The following is a 21,758-nucleotide window of genomic DNA, read 5'->3' as shown; positions in this document are numbered from 1 at the left end:
AGTTGCTTTCCTATGGTTTTTCAATTTAATACAATACCTGACATATTTAATACATTGTTACTACATGCGAATTTTAAATTCAAGCAATCACTTTTGACGGATTCAATTTGTGGCAACTCCATTGTGATTTCACATTATTTTATATTTTTTTCAGAAGTCATTTATGTTTCTTCGTCTCCTTTCAAATAGTTTTTCTAGCTCAGATATTTTAAAAGTGCTGTGAAAATTTTGATTTTGTGTCATCACTCTTTGGCAAATTCAACTCGTGACGTTTCCATCATAATTTCAGAAGGTGTAGCTACTTAGGAAGTTATTATTTTTCAGTCCTTTACACATGGCTTTTTAAATTCTGAATCAGCCATTTTCACTTACCTTTCCTAATTACAATATTTTAAACACAAAGTTATAAAAGACACGCTTATTTCCAATTTAAGGATAATCTTTTGACAAGCTTGATTAGTACAATTCCAACGAAAGCTCATGTTACTTTTCAGCAGTTTTTAGAATTATATATATTTCTTTTGACAGAATCAACATAATTTTGTAAATCCATAATCTGATGTTTTCAATATAACATTATTAAAGTTAAAGACTTTCATTTAGTTTAAAATCAATATATATAGAAAATAGGAATTTATCTAGGGAATTTATAATGGTTATTTTAAGAGCCACACAATTTATGAAACATGCCTTCCCTGCTCTTTTAAAGGTTTGGAATGAACTTTGATTGACAATTGATTTTACCCTTAAACAACAGAGGCATGTATATCACATGAGGCATCTATGGTCTATTAAACAGAGGCATGTATGTCAAAAAGAAATTTGACTCAAAAGAAGTAAGAAACAATTATTCCACCACATTCGTAATTCTTCATAGGTAATTACTTATTTAACTCATTTTCTTAAAACCGAAAGAAAAAAAGTAAAATTCTACTTACAGCGAATTCTTGCATTTCATGCTCTTTTGTAGTCAGTCTCATTACAAGGATATTTTCTCTTCGACTTGCATCTAATTGTTGTTGTTTTAATTTTTCTTCAGATTCTCTCAAGCTCATTAATTCAGCTGAATATTAAAAAAAAATCTTTTTTTAAATCAATGGGTAAGGCAAAATATTAAAAAAATAAAAAATAATCAATTAAAAAAAACTTACTATGTTCACTATTACTGCTCAACTTTGTTTCAAGAAGATCAACATACTGATCCTGTAGGTTCCAGCTTCAAATATATATAAAAAAAAATTTTCAATTTTTAAAAAAGAAAATAAATTTTAATCAAACAAATTCAATATTCAGCAGTAAATCAAACTGCTTATTGATGTATGTTTAGGTTAAAGTTACTGCCTAAAAGTGAACTAATTCATAAATATATGTTTAGACTTAAGTAGCACTCCTCTGTTTGCTATTGGCACATCAACTCAAATGATTGCTTTTCAATCACTATTGTTTCTAGACACAATATAAATTAGTTTAAGATCTGAAATATTTCACTTAAAATAACATAAATTATTCTCTTCTATTTGCTCATATCGAAATCACTTTAAGATTTGCTTTATAATTTTACAAGGATTTCTTAGTGAATACATTTTCCTATCACTTCTTTAAAATTGACACAAAGATCTAATAGTAATTTGTAACAATAAAAAAATTGGTTAATTAAACTGTGGTACATAATTTGATTTTCAAGTAGGTCATTGCAAAAAATACAGTTCCCAAATACAACTCCATGTACCACATTATCCACAAAACTTTGATTAGTCTAGAAACATGTTTAATGTTTTTCATCATTTATAAAATAAAAGCGCAAAACTATTGATGTTTAATCAGGGTGCGTAGCCAAATCTTTGAATCAAAAATAAGCACTTTTTAACCTTCCGTTAGTCGCGCGCACCTCACAGGTGCATCCCTACTGCACTTCCACCTCCTTTGCCGTCAATAGATTTTTCTGGGGGTCGAGCCTAATGTTATGTTCCTAACTTTGGATTACTCAAATGTCCGTGTAAAACCGACCTTAGAACATGTCGATGGAGAGTTGGTACAGCTCAAATCACCCCTCTGGTGCAGCGCGACCATTGACGCAAGTATTATGGATATAATATTTTTATGAATTAAATATATATATTTTATCTCATTTTCTGTCCTACTCAACGTAGCAGGTATAAATGGTCAAGTTATATACACAGAAAATGGTTACGGAGTAAAAAACCGCTAGAACCTTCTTGCGTCAATTGGTTGAACATCTTGTGATGGATGAAGAGATCCGACGCGGGAGCAAGAAAAATTTATCTTCGGTACTTCGCCAAATAAGTTTTTTGATATTTATCTCTCTAAAGAGTCTTCAATTGGTAACAATTAACTATTTAAACTAGACTAAATTTCATTTGGCTTTCAAAAAATCAGAAACACCTCATAGGTGCAAGGCGATTAACCGCGTCGGAAACAAGTGCGCGACTAACGGAAGGTTAAAAAATTTTCAAGCACTCAAAAAATTCATATTAAATCAATGATATTATTGAAAAACAAAAACTTTTTATAAACAGTTTTAGCGTTAAAAAAAACCCAAAAAGAAACGGACGTAAATCAAAACAATCAGTACTTTCCCACATCACCGAGTGAATTCAACTTGACCCTGAACTCAGAACAAAAGTACCCTTACCCCCTACGTCAAAAAAGTGTTAGAAGTAAAATAAAATTAAGAAGAATAAAATTAAAATAAATTAAAAAGAAAAACATTTAATAAGTTATAAGTAATATTTAATAAGTTTAATAAGTAATAATAAATTATTTGTGGAAAAAAGCACTTTTTAAAAACACCAGCTGAAAAAAGCACATTTAAAAGCTTTTAAAAACAAAATCCCCCCAAAAGCACCTTTAAGTACTTTTTACAAACGCTACGCACCCTGTTAATACTTCTTTGCAGTCTTAATTATTAATTTTATTTGTATTTGTTTTGGTTTCAGGCAATATTTTTATAAAAAAATTAATTAATTAATTAATTATTACCATTGTATGACTGAATGTTTATAATATAATAATAAAAGATTTCTCAGCTAGCTAAGTAATCCAAATGCAATTCCACAAAATTTTGGTAAAACTTTTAATCTTCACAAATAAATAAAAGCATAAATGTAATGAGAAATGAAAATATTGTAATAAAGAAATAAAATGATATAAATGAATTCTGAATAGCAGAGTAGACTTAAGAAAAGAACAAGAAGAAATCAAAAAAGAATTCTTTCAAGAAATTATTATTCATATGAGGCTCATACTTATAAGTTAAGTAATGTTTTGTTATTTCAATTTTAAATATAAGAAATAAGTACAAAAAAAAAAAAAATTCCTGGGAATCAATGCTAAGCAGAAAGCCATTAAAATATGGAGAACTGTATACCATTTTTGGAGATCTTCTCTAGTCATTTTTTCAAGCTCTTCACGTGCAATGCGGACCTTTAAAATTAAATAAAGATTAATAAATTATTAAATATAACTCCAATTATACAAGTTGAAAACAGATGTTTAAAAAAAATTACGAGACATATTTTATGAAACCACTTACAATAACTGAAATTAAAAGCCAGTTACTATTATTTTTTAAAATAAGTTATGAGAGAACAAAAACTAAAGTTGATATTAAAAAAAACTGATTCATTTTGTGACTTATTTTATATTGCACTACTTTCACAACAACTATTAGGACATATAAACTTATAATGTTTTTGTTAATGCCTTGTTTGTTGAAAATTTTAATGCTTTTTGCACATGTCTATATCTTTAAATGTCTTAAATATCTTTAAAATCTTATGCAATTTGTAACAAATTTTTTGCAAATTTTAAAATGATATTTCTGTAATTAATTAAAACACTAAATATTAATTACATTTTGTTTAACTTTATCATATATTTCTGCAGTTACAGTAAGAACATGTAAAGAAAAAAATTAGTTTTTATAAAAATGACTATTTCTATGAATATTTACTAGGACATTTAGGAACTTTTATACAGCTATTGCATATGATAATCAGAGCAATTAATACAAGTCATAAGGTTACTGTTGTATTTGTTGGCATAGGATGATCAAAGTCACTATTTTTTGTTCGTAATTTATTGCCGGTCCTATGAATCTCTCAAAGCTTTATATTTTATTGATATGCATGACCTAAATATTTCTAAAGTTTTAAAATAATTCTCTGAGTATTTCTTGAGAAACATGAAAAAATTAGTTGTATAGAAATGTTCCATAATTTTTTTCCAACACCTGTATTCAATATTTAGAAATATTATACTATTTTCAAACGTGTTTGATGGTTTCAGCTTTGAAGTCTTCATTACTTTTACTCAATATTACAAAAGCATATTTGAGCTGTTTTCAGAAAAAAAAATCTTTTTGGTGGTAAAAAATATACTTTTTAGTAGTATAATTTAACTTATTTCATTATGTATCTTTTTCCCTGAATATAAGTGTCTTAAACTTGTAATAAATAGAAAACTGATAAATTTGAACAGATTATCATAACTTGAACTATAATTCAATTTACCAAATAGTTAAAATGTGATGTGAAATAGTTTTAAAATGTGATATGTAAATAGTTTCAATATAAATATATTCAAACGATATTTTATTTCAAAGATTTTATTCAATATTCAAAATTATACTCAAATATTACATTCGTATTAAGCATTTATAAAAACATTAAAATTTATTTTTTTATATATTTATTAATTTGCATGAATTATGCCTCACAAAAATTAAAATATTCTTAGAAAGTTTCTTATCATTTAATATAAAGAAAATATAATTTAAATCTAAAAAACTGTTTCAAACAATAAAAAATATGATTTTTTTTATTTAAAAAAAACTATGATTTTTTTTAAATCCTCATTTAATTTATTACTTTCTACAGGCAAGAGAGTAGGAAAAGAACAAACTGTTGGGAAATACCAATCAACTCATTATGTAAAAATACAAACAAAAATGAGCGAGAAACTATTTTGCTAAAAAGGAACATAACTTGTTAATGTAACAGTTATGAACATAACATTTCATAACTGTTTAAAACTATTTAAGAGTTAGCAAGTCCTTAAACAAATTTCTAAAACTGCTGTTTGCGTCTCTCGAATATTGTAGCTTTTCAATTTCAAATTGATTTTACTAAGTAGGCACAGAAATATTTACATAAGTAATACTTACTCTTGTTATAGTCTGCTTTTTTGCCGCCATTATAAAATCCTGAAAAACAAATGAAACTTTTAAAGTTTTCAACAATTTCAATACTGCATGGACAACTGATTTGTTATATGTCTACAGCCAGTTTTGGGTTATATATAATTGTTAACTTGCTTAGATAAAACCGCCATAAAACAATTTTGAAACATCACACAATATTGGAAAATTTTTGTCTAAAAATAAGTCATGAAACCATGGATCAGATTGAGAGATGTAATGTTCTGTACTGGAAAAAAGAACTGAAAGAAATGTGTTTAATGACACAAGAGGCAAAAAAAGCTCCATTTTAACATTACTCACTATGAATAAATTTATCAAATGGTGTTAGCCTTTGGATGGTGAATAGAAAAAAAAATATTTGTGATTTGGTTATTAAAACAATTGCATAAAAAATTGGCGAAATTTCAGGTTAAGTTTAGTAAGGAAAATGTTGTAGACACATAATAAATCTATAACCAGTAAAACATACATATTACAAACATAAATTATTTTTAAACATTAGTTTACGTAAAATAAAAACAGTACATCAAATTTGTAAGTTTTTTTAGCTTTAAAAAATCTACAAAACTACAGCTACTTTTGTAAAGTAACTGTAGTTTGTTTCACTAGCAATTCAAAGCAATTTTCTATTTTTTTTAAAATTTAAAACTGTTTCAGCTAAGTTGAATACGTGAATAGATATCCAATGTAAAATGTTTTAAAGTTATATTTATATAATCATACTAGGTATGGTAAAAGAATTTTTCAATAAGGTCACTGGTATATTTTGAAAAATGCTTCATCAGCATTTTTCACAAAGATTAGTAATTGAATATCTAAAGCAATTATAATGTTGGTTGTGATATTTAAACATTTCTTAAAGCAAACATAAATTTTTACGTGTTTAAAAATGCATGAATTTTTTTTTAACTACAAGTTATTACTCAATGTTATGCTCCTATGTCAAATTTTATCGTTCACGAACAAATTTATTTCTTATAAATAATTACACTGATTATTACATAATTTTAAAAAGAGTTCTTAAGAAATTTTTTTAAGTACATAAATGAAAATCGAATTTAATTTTAAAAATTTAATCTTTTTAGGTATTAAAATACTTAAAAAAATATTTTTCCCTTCAATATTTCAGAAAAATATAATTATATTGAAGGATTTTAATGATTGTTTATTAAATGAAATTAAAATCCATTATCTCCTCAATTTTAGAATCATTAATTTAATAAAAGAAAAATAGTTTATGATAAATAATAATTGACCAAGAAAAAATGTCAAAATTGAATTATACTCTTATTAATTTTATTTTCAATAAAGTTTTACCAGTAGGTCATATAAGCAGTTTTCACTTATAATTTTACGTAGCTTTTAAGAACATTCATTTGGATTGCTAGGAGATTAATAGATAATGAACATTTACAGGAATTTGAAGCATATAACAGCATTATAGATTACTAAATCTAAATTAGACAGAAAATAATGCAAACAAATTTCATGACAAAGTAATCTACATAAAAAATGGAGTGAATTTTTTTCCCAAATATATTAGACAAAAAAAAGATCATTTCCAACTACCTTCAAAAGTTTTGAAGGCGAAGAATCCATATAAAAAAAAATTTACTCAGAAAAAGTTTTTTCATGACTGATTTTAATACAAAATATCCTTTATTCTAAAGAATTTAAATATCTAGTGATAACTTATTGTACAATTATGATTACTAATAAGTATGCAATAATCTGGCCACTATAAGTAGTTAAACATTTCATTTTTTAATTTGCATCTGATTCAAACATTTCTTCTCTTAACAGATAAGCTCATTTTTGTTCAATTTAATTTCATATTACTTCGTTAGTTTACGACGGAAAATATTTAAAAGAAATCTAATTCCATCATTATTATTATAATTATTTCAGATTTATTTTATTACAAATTACATTTTATCCTTACTTATAACAGAAAATTGCAGACAGCATTATTTGTTTAAAAACTCAAACCTAAATTTTATTAGTTAAAAATACAATGCTTATAACCCAGGTGGCAGAATATTTTCGAGCTCTCTGCAACAATTCTCTCTAGTATTAATACCTTTCTGAAGGACATTTTGAATAGAGGCATAAATATATATATTATTAATTTCAAGTATCAGAAAAGTTTACTGTTAACAAAAAAAAAAAATTAAAAAAAGTCTTAATGTATAGAATAGAACAGTATGCAATTTTTTTTTAAATATACATATATAAAAACACAGATTCTGATATTATTGGTGATATTTTCTTGTTCTAAAAAATATTTGTATAGTTAACTTTTTTTAAAATTTTATTGATTAGGAAATTACTTTTTATAATATTAATCAGCCATTGTGAAAAATTTTTTTATTTTCAAAGGAACATAAAAAATTTAAAAAAAAAAAAAAAAAAAACAGGAACGTTTCTTCCATTTCTGATATTCAAAAAAGTCATTTCTTGAAAAAGTTTTGCAGGAAAAAAAGTCTTACCAAAATTCTGATGAAAAAAATCGAACATTTTTGCTTCCCAAATAAAAAATCTGTCTGCAAGAAATCTGTAATTTTCTGAGACAATGTTGCCACAAGGCTCATATTTTATATAAAATTACTTACAAAGATCAGGGAAAATTATCCTAATTTTAGAAATGAACCTGGTAGTATTTACCAAAATTTAAAAAAAAGTTTTTATTTTAACATCATTTGTTTCTTTGATAGTTAAGATTTTTCAGTTCATAAAACGTGTTCACCATTAAAAATACAACAACTGGAATGGCTGATAAAAAAATTTCTTAATTTTGCCTTACATTCAAAGGCCTAATCTTAAATATGCAATTAGAAGAGACTATATTTAAAGTTTTAAAATTAATTTCATAACTTTAAATATCATCTTACACAGTATTGGCACAAAAAGTTCTTAATGTCTTTATTATTATTTTTTTTACCTATTTGGATTCTTAACCTTAAAAATATAGGAGGTAGACACAATATTAAGAATATGGTCTTAATAATTTGATAACTAGAAAGGTCATAACTCTTATTGTCAATTTCATTTTATGAAAAAAATTACAAAGGAATACAATTTATATCAAAATTAAAATGCTTATAAAGCACTATTTTATTTTAACTAATAAATACACTAAATGTCTCGTTATTATTCTGTAAGCTTCCTTCCCCATTTTAATTTTATTAAATAATACAGTTTATTAACCAGGAGTCAGTCCAGGTTTCAGAGTTTTTCCTAGGCATAAAAAAAAAAAAAGAGTAGGGCACTTACTCACAGAAAAAGGCACTTAAAGTTTTGGAAGAGCACTCACATAACACAATTAAAATTTATCAAAATATGTAATATTATATAACTGAATTTGATCCTCAATTTTGAAATCACCCTTTTATACTATTTTATGTATACATTTCACAAAGTAATTCTCACAATTATCAAAATAACAGAAAACAGACATCAAAATAACACAAAGCTTTTAAAAAATAATTAAAGGCAAGCTAAAAGATAATCTCTGCGCATAAATTTTCTTCAAAAAAAGTAAACTAAAATAAGAGGATTAAGTGATGAACAAATTTATTCACATTTTAAACTGAAAATTACAAGAAAATAAATGTTGAAATGGTATTTATTAAAAAAAAAATATGGTAAAACCAGGGCTTGAAAAACCGGCCGTCCTCGGTGGTCAAAAATTCCCCGCGGACAACAAATTTCTCGAATCCAACATGCGCGCGGACGGCCATTTTCTCGTTATTTTTCGTGATATATTTTCAATTTTCGTTATCTTACAAGAATCTATCTCCTCACTTCTAAAATGGCCCTCTAATCTCGAAATACAGCAACATACTGCGCATGGTGGAATTGTTGTTTTCTCTGTCTGGGAGTATTGTAGCGGTTGAAAGGGGCTTTTCAGCAATAAACTTACAAAAAAACACATTACGTACTGGTCTTAAACAAGAAGCGTCAACCGCAATTATGAACATCTACCTAAATGAAAAACCTCTTTCAGATTTCTGTGCAGAAACCTCTGTAAATCATTGGCTTGATTGTGGAACTAGCAAACGTTGTATTTGATTCATTTAAAAAACGCAGTACCATCAGATAAATTGACAGGTAACTTGACCTATGTTACTTAAATTATTTCATTAAAGAAATAAATTATTTCATTAAAGAAATACTAGGTTTTACTATTAGTAACCTAGAATTTGTAATCCTAGTAACTACTAATTCATTGTGCAATTTATATAATTGTTACTAATAAATAAGAAAATTTTTTATTTTTATTTATTTAGAAGCGGCGGGTTAGTTTCAAAGGAGGACGGGTACATTGTTGGACAAGCCGTCCTCGGGGACGGGTAAAATTTCTGAGTTTTTTCGAGCCCTGGGTAAAACTTAAAAATCATTTAAAAAATTCATATATATACCCTCTTAAATAAAAGATGTGAATATCCCAGAGGCCGAATCTGAAGCGAATTTCAGTTATATAACTGGACAGCATAAGTAAAATCTTACTAAAATGAAGTTATGAATTTAAAAATAAAAATTTTATAATTATGGATAATAAATTAGAAATGGACTGCTTACTAAAACAGGTAGTTCAGAAGAAGAAAAATAAATGAATAAAAAGGTTATGATTTTAAGGGATAGCTGCCTATTTTTACAAACAGGGCAAGAAGGGTCTATAGAGATCAAGGGGCAGGATGCCCTTCAATTAAGTTAAACACTGAGGTTTCATTTTTTAGAAAAGATTTTTAAATAAAAAAAAAACAGCTGTAGCAATCATTCTTTAAAAATCTTTCTTTCTTAGGCTGCCCAATTAATTCCACTATATTTGAATTTTAGTTTTGGTATCTATGATTTGATGCTGTGGTAAAATAGTGTAATTTTCAAACTGTTTTTTTTTTCTCCCTAAAGATCAGTCATGGAAGCTATCTACAAAGTGAAAATTTGTGAAGAGGCCATTTTTATGAATTTGAATTTTGTTATGGGGTTTTTTTAGACTTTAAATTAGGTAAAGGGTCAGCTTTATAGATTTTGAATTTTCAGAAAAAGTTGTTTCTTAGAGTTTTAATTGTGTTAAAAGGATGCAAAACGGCACAACAATTTTTGCCTGGATAGATTTTTTTTTCGTAGTTTAGTTTTTGTTTCTTTTTTTACAATTTTCTCTTTAAAAATCTGAAAATATTGTACAGTTTACTTTAGCCCATAAATTTACATTATAGTTCTCTTATTTACCACACTATTTAAATTTTTTGTCAATCCTAAACTTGCCTCTAGTTTTTAAACCACTGATTGAATGCTGTACTGATAAAGACATACTCTAAAAATATCTAACAACGCCATATTAAAAAAAATAATTAAAATCAAATTTTCATCATTGAATTTTTTATAGTTAGAAAACTATTGTAATAGTTCCACGGCATCCAAAATTTGTTTTCATCAATGTAAACTTTGAGCAAATAAAAATACCACACATTGCAAGATCAATATTTAAAATAATCTTTCTTGTAAATGATATTTTGAAACTTAATAAAATTTTTTTATATGAATTCCAGTGAATAAATGTTGCAATTAGCAGAATAATATAGTTTATGATAATTTAATTACATGATAACAACACATGGATAAACAAAACACTTAATAAGTATGTTTTATATAAGGGTTCCAGCTACATGTCATGCTATCTTACTGATTGATGGTTGCTCCTTTTTTTCTTCAGCCATTGCGTATTAGCTTAACTGATAAAAGATCAGTAGGCAAGTAAATTACTATGCTAAAATTGATAATACGATACACTTGAACTATCACATATTATTATTAGGAAAAATTTGATTTACAACATACATCAATTTTCAATTCAGACTTCATAAGAACTTGAATTGAAATGGCTTGTGAGCTGCTGGAAAAAGTTCAAAAAGATATGGCCTTGTTAAAACACTTGTCACACTTCACACAATCTTGATTTGTCAATACTTCACTTTCCTTCAACTACGGTGTAACAGCTGATTTTATAATCATTATCACTAAGAAATATTGTGAAAATTCAATGCGCATCTATCAATTAATATCCTGAAAATCCCAATTAGTGGTTGATTTCAAGCAAGAGAGCGCAAGTAGAAAATATGTGCTTTATATTTGGTTAAATGGTTGCATTGCAGTCATCATCAACATTTGAAGGGTTAATTTTTAAGGTTGCATGTAAAACAAAAATCATCACAGCACTATGAGTAATAACTAAAACATGAAGATATGGCCGATGCAGAACACAGCTTGTTAATTATTCTTTTGTTCCTTATGCCACACAATTTCTGCACAGAGCAGAAGTAGCCATGATTTAGTCAAAGAAGGTATGGTCATCATAGCCACCCTTCGCATAACCGCAGTTTCTGGAAATTAAGTGCAAATTATGATTAATATGAAACAATGATACATTTTAAACTAAATAAATACAACCAATTTTCATTGTAAAAATCCTACAAGAAACCAACAATATTATTACAAATGGCAATCAGCAAACATTTAAATTTCACTACTTTTAAACATATTTTTTTAATAAAATTAGGAAGGAAATTTTAAATCATAATCACATAAATTAGCTTTAACTATTGGATAGTGGAATGAGAAGGTTAAGTACAAACATTCAATAAAGAACAATGTAAAAAAAAAAATATTAAGAAATAGATAATTTTACCGCTCACAAAACAGAGAAAATTTAAATAGAAATCAACATATCTGTTTTCAGTAAGCAATTTTAATCTAAGAAAAAGCAATTGTTAATATTCCCTAACAAGAGGTCAAAAGGCGCCATTTTGTCGAAACAGAAACATCCACAGTATATATCACTTCTTAACTAATTAAGAAATTAATGTTTATCAATTTATTAAACAAAAGGTAAAAAATGATAACTTACTCAATTCCACATAATAAAAATATTATAGATAAGTTAAATATTTCAAAGGGAATATCCCCCAAGCAGATCAAATCATCGATTTCACAAAATCAACAATTTTTAAAGTTGCCATCTCATAATTATCCTTAAATTATTTTTATAAGCATTTTATTTTGAAAGAAGTGTTTTTCATTTTAATGAAAAATTGAATCAAAATTCTAAGTCTAATTTTCCTCGCATTTAATTCCTATAATAGTTTGTTTCTTTACTTTATATTATTTTTCAAGGTTCTGAAAAGCTTCTGCTTACAGAAATAGTCAGCCGGAAGCGTATGTGATTATTCTATGCGAATCCAGATCTTATGCAACTTACCGATTATTATTTTTAAACATTGAAGTGTTTTCTTTTTATAGTCTCCTAACCTTTGATAATGTTTTCTAATAAAATATCCATCATATTTAAAAGGTTGGTTTATTTAACTAGTTAATACAATATTCTCAATAGCTATCGAACCGTTGTTCTTTTTAGAATTTTATCAATTTGCGGGAACATAAAAATTCTTTGTGTCATTTACACTTTCCTCTTTAACCTTCTTATAGCTATGAGGGATTTCTTGTAATTATGAAGAAAATATTTAAATTCCAAACGCTATTAAAATGCACTGTATTTTATATTTACCTTTTGACACTTTCAAATTATTGAAAGTAAACAAAGTCTTGTTAGTTTTGGAATGCTTTTATTTTACCACTTTGTTTGTATTAATGTTGCCAATGTTTAATTATTTCTTTATTTTCTATAGAAGTTTTAAAGCTACTCTCCCATTAGCTAATCAGGCTTTGTCTAAACATACTTTGCCTGATTTAGCGTATGATTATGGTGCTTTGGAGCCTACAATCTCTGCTGAAATTATGCAACTCCATCATTCAAAGCATCATGCTACCTATGTAAATAATTTGAATATTGCTGAAGAGAAATTGGCTGAAGCCGTTGCAAAAGGTTAGTGGGATCTCAATTGAATACATTGTATAAATTGCTCTTTACACAATAAGAGAATTTTGAAAACATTTATTTAACTTCAAATTCAGGATAAGAGTTTATTAGAGGGTATTTCTGTATCATTATTTGTTTGCACTAACTACAGTCACCTAAGGGATTCCTTTTTCTTTCCATAATGACTGGTTATGGATATATTCTGTCTTATTTAATTTAATTTTGAATTTGTATATTTTATAAAAAAAACTTTTTATTGAAAAATTTGTTCAACCATAGCAAGTTGGCAGGTGCAAAGTGAGCCTTGGAACTCTTAAGTAGTTTTTTTTTTTTTGTCATAAAATTTATGAAACTTTATGATGTGGTCATAGAATTTCTACCATGGTTAAGCTAGTTGGAAAAAGAGTCATAAAAACATTTACTTTCTGCAAAATTGTTGGCGTCAAATCTTTCTCAATTGTCCTCTAAATTAATTTCACTAAAGTTTTATAATAAAATGGTATATTTTAATAGAATCGAGGATGTATACTAATCTAAGAAAATATGCACATGGATATACGAAAAATCTTTTATTTAAAATTACCTAAGGTTGTTTGTATTAATGAATGTCAATTCAAATATAAGTGAACAATAGTATGGCATGAATTTTCAAAAAATTTTCTGAGTATCTCAATATATTTATTGCACAAAAAATTTATTAATCTCATCTTGTAGACAAAGACATACTAAAAAACTTTTATTTACATACCTAAGGTTGTATTAATAAATATCAATCCAAATGTATGCAAACATTAGCATGACATAAATTTTCATAAAATTTACTGTGTATCCCAATTTATCTATTGCACAAAAATTGATTACCTACCTTCATCTTTTTGTTTGTGCACTGAAAAGTTTTTAGTTAAGATGGAGTATTTCTGCAGCAATTCAACCACAACGATTGTCTGCTTAAAATTACTTTTTTTAAAAGGTTTTCCTTGTTTATATTTTATTTATTAAAAAAAAAACTTTTTATTTTATTCTATAATTTTTGTGTACAGACAAACTGAAGAAGAAAATATTTAAATAATTCTTGAATTTTTAAAAACTTTTTAGGAGATGTTTCTACAGCTATTGCTTTAGGTCCTGCTTTAAAATTTAATGGAGGTGGACACCTCAATCACTCAATATTTTGGAACAATTTAAGTCCTTCTGGAGGAGAACCTCAAGGTAAATAATTTGATAATGAGATTGAGATTTATGTGCCATTTTACATAAATATTTCAATAAATCAGTTTTAAAGATTTAGAATGTATATTTATGTAGCAATATTTGAAAATTTAAGTACCATAAAAAGAAAACATAAAAGAAAGGAGAAAAAAAAAGCTTATATAACTTTTTGTAGATTTTTTTATTGCATGAAATATTTCACATAAAATGGCAAAATTATTTAACTGGTTTATCTATGGTTAACTTCACTAATGTCTTAAATCCAAAGTTATTTTTAAATATGCAAATCTATTTAGTAACAAATAGTTGAGAGAAGTTAAATAATAACACATTTTTTTAAATATGTGACAGGTCTTTAATGATTCAACTCTCATCATTAGCCTAGGGAACAATGTATTTAAATTTAAAATTATAACTTGTTTGCTAAAAGTTAATGAAAAAATAAATTTTTATTTTGCTACAGATCTCTAACAAATAAATATAATACATTGTTAATTTAAATTTAGTGTTTAAAATAATCCATAACTACAATTTCAATGCACATTTGAATTTTGAATAACTTAATACCAACAGTTTATATCAATTTTGTCTTTTAGGTGAGTTACTGTCTGCCATAAAATCTGACTTTAATAATCTGGAAAATTTACAAACTCTCTTGAGTGCCGCTGCAGTTAGTGTTCAAGGGTCTGGCTGGGCCTGGTTGGGATTTAATCCTACATCAAAGAAATTACAGATAGCTACATGCCCAAATCAAGATCCATTACAAGCAACAACAGGTAGAAAATGTTTTACAATTTATTCATGAATGTTTAATTTATTGTCATAAAGAAAGAAAGAAAAAAGAACTTGTAAAATACTGCACACATTTATAAAAATAGCCTTATTACTTAAGAGGACTCTATAGTGTGGGAGAAACTGTTCATGGCGAATTCTTTTACTTATGTAAGTAATTAAAATTTAAAGTGTAAAAATGTGAGTTCAGATAAATCTAGAAGGAACCCTAAAAATTCAAAAGCTGCAAGATTTCTTAAAAAAATGTGGCAGTTTTACCAGGAACGTAGCGGAAGTTTTGAGAGAAACTTATACCTCCTCCCTGCCTCCGAATTTTTTTTTCAGAGATTCAATTTTATATCAGACACATGTATATATATACTGTTCTCTAAACTTGCAGTAGGGTACCGATTATCCGGAACGGTCGGGATCATCGCTATTCCGCATAACTGATTTTTCCGGTTTTCTGAATCGCTACAAAAAGCTGTTATATTTACTTTATGGGGACATATAACAGTACCTAAGAATGTGTCTCTCATTAATTTGAATTGCGTTGTGAATTTGAATAACTAGTTAGTGGAGAAAAATAATTAATATTCCTTGATAATTACTCATCACTATCGAACCGTTTCATTAATTTAATTATGAAATTAATTAAGAAAAAATTAGAATTAACAATTTACTATTCTAGTTCAAGTCTAAATCAACACGTGTGGATCGACACGTGCTTCACTAATACTTAAATCTAATTGCATCTAGGCTTAGATTTCTTAATAAAATTATTTATCTTGATTTAATATTTTATTATTTTTATGCAATCAAAGTAATTCAAGCATTTTCCTCCAAATAAATTATTTAAGCTAATCTAAAATCAGGTTCGAGCCTGTCAGGAAAATATTCAAATATATAACTAAAAGCTACTAAAATCACAATAACTGCCTAAAGTGAATCAATTAATAACTGCTAATAAATGAGAGTTAAGTTTATATAAAATTACAATATTTATTGAAAATCATATTAATCATGTTCAGCTCAAACAATTAAGTATAACATTACTCATGTGGTTTAACATTCTAAAACAATTAAGTATAACATTCCTCATGTGGTTTAACATTCTAATTTAAACATGACAATGAAAATCATTACTAATCATTTTAATACAATAAAAAAAAGATTCTCTGGAGCAGGGGATGATAAAAAAAAAATATTAAGTTTTCATTTCATATTAAGTTAAATTAGCGCGAGCACGTGGCACAGCTACCACGAAGTTAAGTTTAATTATTAGAATTACGTATTTGATAGGATCCTACGGATTTAATAAATAAAAAAAAAAAATTAGTTTATTTAAATTTAGCGTTAAACGAAGCAATATGAAAAGAAATAGGAAAACTTATCGTGATGTCCATCGGGAGATAGGGACGCGTTAACTTGATTCGGACCCTGCAGGCGCCAGTCACGACCATCACCTCGGGAAGCTAAGAGAGAGAGAAAAAAAAAACTCTTCCTTCGTCGATCGCGCGCCACACCGTCCACGCTGCACAGGTTCGATGACGACATTATTTCGTCACAGCTATAGCTACTACCTATTGGTGGTTCGCTCGTACGTCAGAGCGGGAAAAAGAGAACTTGAAAACAGGGAATAAATAATTAATGAAAGGGATTTAGGGAAAACAAACATTACCTGCTCCAGGTTGAAATAATACCTTAACCTGCTTCCAGAGATTTAATACCCTAATATAATACATAGTTTTTCTTCATTTCCAAAATACTTGATTATACATTCACATACTTTATGATGTCTGGCTTTTAAAGCAAAGCCCAGCGATATAACATACCAACCGGGTAAGGGAAAAAATATATATATTATGTACACAGACATACATATATATATTTTTAAGCAAAAGAAGACTTTTTCAAAAAAAAATTTTTTTTTTTTTTTTTTTAAACTTTCAGACTGACGTCACATATTATAATTTGAATCTGCCTTATTACCAAACATCATAGATAACATATCATAACAAATACAGTAAATATGACATAACCTTAGAGAGGGGAGTTCGGGGATCTGAGGGGAGGAATTGCACCCAAGAGGACAAATTCTGGAAATTGTCTTAGCTAACGAAACTTTGTCATTGAGGATGAATTTTTTTTATTAAGTGTTCACAAAAGATCCTCTTCTGTTTAGCATTTCACCTGCTTGGAATGTATCTGTCATCTTTCGAGGATTCACTGAGGGTTCCTGGATTTAATGGTTTTTCAGGAAAGGAAAAAAAAAATCCGGGATTCAGAGTCAAATACGTCTGCCAATCTTCCATCATGTTTTTGGTTTTTGAGTACTAGTTCGGTGTGTGTTGAGGGTTCCAGGCGCCATGGAAGCCTTTTTCCATCATCATTGCTTTGGTAATCAACTATTTATTCCTCGAGTGGCCAATCCGGGGATTTCAACATTTCATCACGTTTAGCACTGAAGGGGAAGTTGTCTTGTAAGGTAAATTCTCTCCTTTGCCTCACAGTTGATCAGGCTACGAGAGCAGTAGATAGGAATTTCCTTTCGTTTCAGGTCTCTGTCTGGTCTTACTTCTTTTGCAGTTGGACCACAAAATAGTCAACTAGATTATCTGAGTTAAAGTTTGTGTTATGAAGAATTTCTTAAGGTGATTCATCATGTTTGACAGTCCTATCAAGAGTTCTTTCTATTTGGAGCTTTCAACAAGATTTCTCAAGAATTTCTGTTGTGAAGGGAACGGTGAGGGGAAAATGGAAGAACTTATCCTCAAAAGATACAATTCCAAGCTCAGAAAAACCCAAACACCCAAATTAACATTTTTAACACACATACATAAAAACATTCGTACAAAAATTTATGTTTCTTTTTTTTTTTTTTTCTTTTTTTTTTTTTTTTTCTTTTTTTTTAAACCTTATTTGTTTTGACCTTAAGTTATAACCATGCGTGTTGTCTTTTTTAGAGTCCAACACTTTTACAGCAGTCTCAAAGTTGTTTGAAACCTCATCCCTAGTTAGTTTAAATCTTTGTTTTTCTTAAAACAATTCTCTACTGAATGACCTATACGTTTGCAGTAATTACAATATGGAACTGGGCAATTCTTTGCTAAATGTCCCAATTTTTTACAGTTAAAACATTTCTTTTCAGACTGATTCTGATAACGATTTCTAGCACTATGTGTTTGACGCGGCTTCTCTCTATATTCCCGATTGTTTTGTTCGGTATCGAGTTTTGTTTGCATTTTAGAAATTGTTAGTGTAAGCTGTTCGATTTTTGTATTTAGATCATCTATTTTGGCTGCTGTATTATCTTCCGATTTAGCTTGAATTGCTGCCGCTAATTGCATTGGCTCAATTAACTTAAAATTTTCCTCAAACGTAAGAGTATGTTTTTTAAATTCATTATAACTATCTAGTGCGGTCGATGCAATTCCTCTTAACAATTCAACCCTTAAACCTTGCTTAGCAGCGGATAACAAAAGTTGTTCTCTATAACTTTCAAACTCTTCACCGCCATTACTTGGAATACAGTTATATGATATCCCTTCTAAACGGCTGAAAAACTGGCGTGCATTTTCACAAGGCAGCTGATATGCCTGTGTTAATTTGGTTATATACAAAGCCATATTCGATTTAGTTTCAAATCTTTCCCTTAACGATTTAACTAACAATTTAAAATCCTTAGTGTACCTTAACTCTCGCTGAGTGGATACGAATTCCTGAGCTTCGCCGATAAGGCGTAACGAAAGAGCCAAAATTTTGTCATTATCATCCCATTTACAATAGTCAGCAATCGAATTAAATTTATCTATAAAAGCAGAGAAATTAGAATTTCCGTCAAACGATGGGATCACGGGTAAGAACTCAGAAACTGTGTGACTTTTAACTACTGGAATAATGTCTATTGTTTTTACTCCCGTAGAGTTTGTAGAAAGACCTTCTAACTGGTTATCGGTCATGTCTAGTTAAAGAACGGAAAAACCAACACTCAAAAAAAATATGTAAACTAAAATTTTTTGTCTTAGTGAAAGTTTACCTAAAAATAATTGCTATTCCGAAAGCATTAATCTAATTAACTTTGTAACCACTAATATTAATCTCATCAGGGGAATATATCACACATTCACATAAATATACCTTAATACCAGTAATACTAATAACAAAATAACACACAAATGAAAATAATATGCATCAAATTCAAAATCATTTGCTGAACATGACGTTAAAAAAAAGTTTTTTTTTTTTTTCTAAATATTACTATTTACTGAAATAAAATTTTTCCTAACAGGTGTCTCGGCACCATTTGTTATATTTACTTTATGGGGACATATAACAGTACCTAAGAATGTGTCTCTCATTAATTTGAATTGCGTTGTGAATTTGAATAACTAGTTAGTGGAGAAAAATAATTAATATTCCTTGATAATTACTCATCACTATCGAACCGTTTCATTAATTTAATTATGAAATTAATTAAGAAAAAATTAGAATTAACAATTTACTATTCTAGTTCAAGTCTAAATCAACACGTGTAGATCGACACGTGCTTCACTAATACTTAAATCTAATTGCATCTAGGCTTAGATTTCTTAATAAAATTATTTATCTTGATTTAATATTTTATTATTTTTATGCAATCAAAGTAATTCAAGCATTTTCCTCCGAATAAATTATTTAAGCTAATCTAAAATCAGGTTCGAGCCTGTCAGGAAAATATTCAAATATATAACTAAAAGCTACTAAAATCACAATAACTGCCTAAAGTGAATCAATTAATAACTGCTAATAAATGAGAGTTAAGTTTATATAAAATTACAATATTTATTGAAAATCATATTAATCATGTTCAGCTCAAACAATTAAGTATAACATTACTCATGTGGTTTAACATTCTAAAACAATTAAGTATAACATTCCTCATGTGGTTTAACATTCTAATTTAAACATGACAATGAAAATCATTACTAATCATTTTAATACAATAAAAAAAAGATTCTCTGGAGCAGGGGATGATAAAAAAAAAATATTAAGTTTTCATTTCATATTAAGTTAAATTAGCGCGAGCACGTGGCACAGCTACCACGAAGTTAAGTTTAATTATTAGAATTACGTATTTGATAGGATCCTACGGATTTAATAAATAAAAAAAAAAAAATTAGTTTATTTAAATTTAGCGTTAAACGAAGCAATATGAAAAGAAATAGGAAAACTTATCGTGATGTCCATCGGGAGATAGGGACGCGTTAACTTGATTCGGACCCTGCAGGCGCCAGTCACGACCATCACCTCGGGAAGCTAAGAGAGAGAGAAAAAAAAAACTCTTCCTTCGTCGATCGCGCGCCACACCGTCCACGCTGCACAGGTTCGATGACGACATTATTTCGTCACAGCTATAGCTACTACCTATTGGTGGTTCGCTCGTACGTCAGAGCGGGAAAAAGAGAACTTGAAAACAGGGAATAAATAATTAATGAAAGGGATTTAGGGAAAACAAACATTACCTGCTCCAGGTTGAAATAATACCTTAACCTGCTTCCAGAGATTTAATACCCTAATATAATACATAGTTTTTCTTCATTTCCAAAATACTTGATTATACATTCACATACTTTATGATGTCTGGCTTTTAAAGCAAAGCCCAGCGATATAACAAAGCCGTTTTTTTTTAATTGTTAAACCCGACTAAAAAAAAAAAAAAATTGGAAATAATCTTAAAAATAAGAAAAAACGATGAAGTAATACACTAATGATTGTTTCCAAAATGATGGTAAGGTAAACATCTTTAAAAAAAGAAAGAAAAATCGTGAAATCTTATGAGGAAAAAAAATTGTTTTTTTTTTAAAAAAAAATGGTGAGAAAATTTATTGAATTTTGTTCCGGTTTTTTGGTTTTCTGATTTCCGGATAACGGGTTCTGTACTGTACCAATGAAGGTAAAACAGCCATGAAAAAGTTTCTACAACGGTGTATATATAGTCTTTTAAATGTCATAATGAGAAATATCGGTAACTGAACTATAAACTTAATTTACTGGTATTTCTTCGGTTACATAAGTGTACTATGAGTATCCGAAGATTGATACTTTTAGTTCATTAAAAAATGTTATGTGTCATATTAAAATCTGCATTAAAAACAAGCATGTATAAATTATATTTTATAATATGTGAGTTGAGGATTCATGTAAATTAGTATTAATGTATTACTTTTTTTCTCCCAGGTCTAATTCCCCTATTTGGTATTGATGTTTGGGAGCATGCTTATTATTTACAGTACAAGAATGTTAGACCAGACTATGTTAAAGCTATTTGGAAAGTAGCCAATTGGAAAGATATTAGTGACAGATATTCTAAAGCCAAAAATTAAATACTGCTTGCTACAAGTTCCTTACCCAAAGTTATATTGATTTGTATTTAGTTCCATTATATAACTACATATGAATAAAGATGTTGTATATCAGTGTTTAAAAGCATTCTGTTAAATATGAATTTTAATGTATTATCAAAACATGTTATTTTTCTTCAATATATAGCATATACTCTTAAAAAGTTGTGTACTTATTTCATCCAACTATCTGGAGTGTGAATTAACATTTAATTAATCTTAAAAGCATTTATACGAGTCTTTTGGAACCAAAAGAAATTTGTTCTTAAGAAACTGAAAAAACACCTTTGTTAATATT

The 21,758-nt window shown here is 27.9% G+C and overlaps 2 protein-coding genes across 5 annotated transcripts in view; one reads left to right on the top strand and one right to left on the bottom strand.

Annotated features, from left to right (window-relative positions):
* fl(2)d (Pre-mRNA-splicing regulator female-lethal(2)D) overlaps window positions 1-12,221 on the bottom strand; it is a 32,136-nt gene extending 19,915 nt beyond the window's left edge. The window contains exons 1-6 of one of the 4 annotated variants that reach the window (XM_087164182.1): window positions 12,129-12,221; window positions 10,908-11,604; window positions 5,186-5,224; window positions 3,389-3,444; window positions 1,152-1,216; window positions 939-1,063 (exon numbers count right to left, since the gene is read on the bottom strand). In XM_087164182.1, coding sequence (XP_087020308.1) covers window positions 939-1,063; window positions 1,152-1,216; window positions 3,389-3,444; window positions 5,186-5,215 — 276 coding nt within the window. In that variant the 5' untranslated portion in view covers window positions 5,216-5,224; window positions 10,908-11,604; window positions 12,129-12,221. Of the gene's footprint in view, window positions 1-938; window positions 1,064-1,151; window positions 1,217-3,388; window positions 3,445-5,185; window positions 5,225-10,907; window positions 11,605-11,909; window positions 12,053-12,128 lie in introns of those variants that run through there. The other 3 variants (XM_016055844.4, XM_087164180.1, XM_087164183.1) reach the window with 3 other exon arrangements.
* A 193-nt stretch (window positions 12,222-12,414) lies between these two features.
* On the top strand, window positions 12,415-21,624 carry Sod2 (superoxide dismutase 2). Its single transcript, XM_087164189.1, has 5 exons — window positions 12,415-12,572; window positions 12,907-13,103; window positions 14,193-14,306; window positions 14,903-15,082; window positions 21,297-21,624. Exons 1-5 carry the CDS (start codon window positions 12,538-12,540, stop codon window positions 21,440-21,442), a joined length of 672 nt encoding a protein of 223 aa, XP_087020315.1. The 5' UTR covers window positions 12,415-12,537; the 3' UTR covers window positions 21,443-21,624.
* The last annotated feature ends 134 nt before the right edge of the window (window positions 21,625-21,758 follow it).

Source organism: Parasteatoda tepidariorum, chromosome 5 (genome assembly GCF_982258835.1).
Source record: "Parasteatoda tepidariorum strain Cologne lab strain chromosome 5, Ptep-v5.0, whole genome shotgun sequence".
NCBI lineage: Eukaryota > Metazoa > Arthropoda > Arachnida > Araneae > Theridiidae > Parasteatoda > Parasteatoda tepidariorum.
This window is presented reverse-complemented; position numbering and strand designations above follow the sequence as displayed.